At 39.0% G+C, this 2,632-nt stretch overlaps 1 protein-coding gene across 1 annotated transcript; it reads left to right on the top strand.

The window, feature by feature from the left end:
* The first annotated feature begins 303 nt into the window (after positions 1–303).
* Positions 304–2,243, top strand: LOC149016230 (2-alkenal reductase (NADP(+)-dependent)-like). Its single transcript, XM_089156709.1, has 5 exons — positions 304–647; positions 931–1,027; positions 1,393–1,559; positions 1,656–1,738; positions 1,865–2,243. Exons 1-5 carry the CDS (start codon positions 405–407, stop codon positions 2,241–2,243), a joined length of 969 nt encoding a protein of 322 aa, XP_089012835.1. The 5' UTR covers positions 304–404.
* Positions 2,244–2,632: the final 389 nt, after the last annotated feature.

Here is a 2,632-nt window from a genome sequence, read left to right as displayed (position 1 = left end):
CAATAGTTTTTATCATTGAATCAAACTTTCGCTTTCCAGGGGTCCTCCCCTCTTCAATCAAGTAGCCTTTATGATATACTCTGCAACAGGAGTCGCAACAGCAAGAAAAAAGAACCCAAACTGAAATAATAGATTTTGAGTCAGAATATTTGAAGAAAAATCATTATAGATCTGAAGCCCGAAATTTAGCTCGTTCCAGAACACACATGAAGAGAACAATAGATCAGAATTCTCGGTTTGGAAACTTACTACATTAGGGACAGGGAGGGGTATTTTAGTCATAAAACGACAAAGCAAAAGTTTATAAAGGACCCACGAGGACTCAAGGCTAAGGTTTCTATGGTTTTGAGAGACCAAGAAACTGGAGATAGCAGACACAAGGACAAAGATAGGGGATACCAGAAATGCCGATGCAGGGAGAGGAAGCAATTAGTAACAAACAAGTAATCTTCAGGGACTACAACAACACAGGCTTTATCAAGGAGACGGACATGGTTCTGAACACTGGAAGTATCAACTTGAAGGTTCCTGAGGGATCTCATGCTGTTCTTGTGAAGAATCTCTACTTATCTTGCGATCCATACTTCAGAACCTGTATGAGAAAGCACGAATGGCCGGATTATGCTCCTCCTTTCACCCCGGGCTCTGTAAGACTCATTATATCCCATCTTCTTTGATTCATTTAAATGATTTCCCTTTAACGTTTATAGAATTAGTTTAAAACTTTCACTGGTTAAATGTTAATGGAAAAGATCCATGCTTGGTCGCAGTAACAGTTGCTCTTTTTTATTAGTAACTATAATTCTTGCTCTCGACATGATACCCTCACAAGTCTGTAAAAATTTATGCTAAGTACAAGGTAGAATTTTGTAGATAGAAAGGCCTCAATGACCTCGTCTAGTCTAGTTTTAACTTGTTAGAGATGTGCAGCCATTAATTGGAATCGGTGTATCTAGAGTTTTGGATTCTGATCATCCAAACTTCAAAGAAGGTGACTTGGTATGGGGGATGACTGGTTGGGAGATGTGTAGCCGATTTCATTGCCAGACTCGCCTGTATAAAGAGTTTTGGATTCTGATGTTCCAGACTTCTTATATGAAGGATTACTTGGTAAGTTGTTTATCTCTTAACTCATGAAGCCAAAATGCTACTTGTTTTTACATATGCCAGATAACCTGAATGGACAAATTACACTGTAATTATGTTCCACTTCCTTCACCCATTATGACAGGATTCCACCATATGCATAGTCTTTCTATACTAGTAACTGTTTTCCATTTCACCATTGTGTAAGCCTCTACCTATCCTTGTGCATCGCAATTTGCACTCACTTTGATTTCACTTGTTAAAGTATCTAATGCTTCATCTTACTGTAACTTCGTTGTTTCATAGGGATGGCTGGTTTAACTGCTTATGCTGGTTTTTTTGAACTCTGCTCACCAAAGAAAGGGGATAAAGTGTTCATATCAACAGCATCTGGTTCAGTTGGCCAACTTGTTGGACAGTATGCAAAGATAACTGGTTGTTATGTAGTTGGAAGTACTGGTTCCAAAGAAAAGGTGAGGCTTCGTGCTTACCATCTCATTTTGCTCTGAACTTCTTGATCCAGTACCAAGAGGTAACTTGCTAATAATTTCTTTTTGGCTGAAAATAAGGTCGATTTATCGAAGAGCAAGTTTGGTTTTGATGAGGCTTTCAATTATAAAGAAGAGCTTGACTGGGATGCTGCATTACAAAGGTCTGCTTTCAGATTACAAGAAAAATCTCTATATGATGAAAATCATGAATTATAATATTTGTTTTCTCTTCAAGATTATAGATTTCTTTGCTTTTGTTTGAGGGTTTATTTCTATCTTCTTGTCAGGTACTTTCCTGAAGGGATTGACATTTACTTCGAAAATGTGGGTGGGAAGATGCTTGATGCAGTCCTCCCCAACATGCGTGTTGGTGGTCGAATTGCTGCATGTGGGATGATCTCCCAGTATAACCTTGAAAAGCCAGAGGGGGTTCACAATTTGTTCTGCCTTGTCACTAAGCAGATTCGCATGGAAGGGTTCTTGGTTTCCCACTGCCGTCACCTTTACCCCAAGTTCCTTGATTTTACTCTCCCGCTCATCAGAGAGGGGAAAATATCATATGTAGAAGACATTGTTGAAGGACTTGAGAATGCACCTGGAGCTCTGGTTGGACTCTTCACAGGGCGTAATGTTGGAAAACAGGTTGTTGTAGTTGCTCGTGAGTGAATGATCCACATTCTATTACTGATCTACAATTCTGTGAACTCACTTGGTATCAGATGCTATTTGGTATGGGTTACCAAGTATCTCTGCCTTCTCCTTCTGACATAATCAAACCTAATCAAATGAAATAATATCTAAGGTTTAGTTTTTCTTTCTTTTTTGGTGGGTTTAGAAGAAAAGGTTTAGTTGAGGTGGTTTTTCCAGTGATGCCATCGACTTAGTATAGAGACTTCTAATTGCATTTTCCTTCATCTACAGAGAATATCATTCCTTTGGTCGTTTCCTAAATGCCAGTAATTTTAGGCTAGCTCCAAGCATGTCTGGTGGAACCGTTGTCATGTCAAGATCTCTTGGATCACCTGCAGAGAGAGATTGTATTCTGAGTGTTATTT

Source organism: Hakea prostrata, chromosome 5 (assembly GCF_041222555.1).
Source record: "Hakea prostrata isolate BN-2017 chromosome 5, UWA_Hpros_2, whole genome shotgun sequence".
NCBI lineage: Eukaryota > Viridiplantae > Streptophyta > Magnoliopsida > Proteales > Proteaceae > Hakea > Hakea prostrata.
The sequence above is the reverse complement of the archived record's forward strand: the minus strand, read 5'-3'. Positions and strand labels throughout refer to the sequence as shown.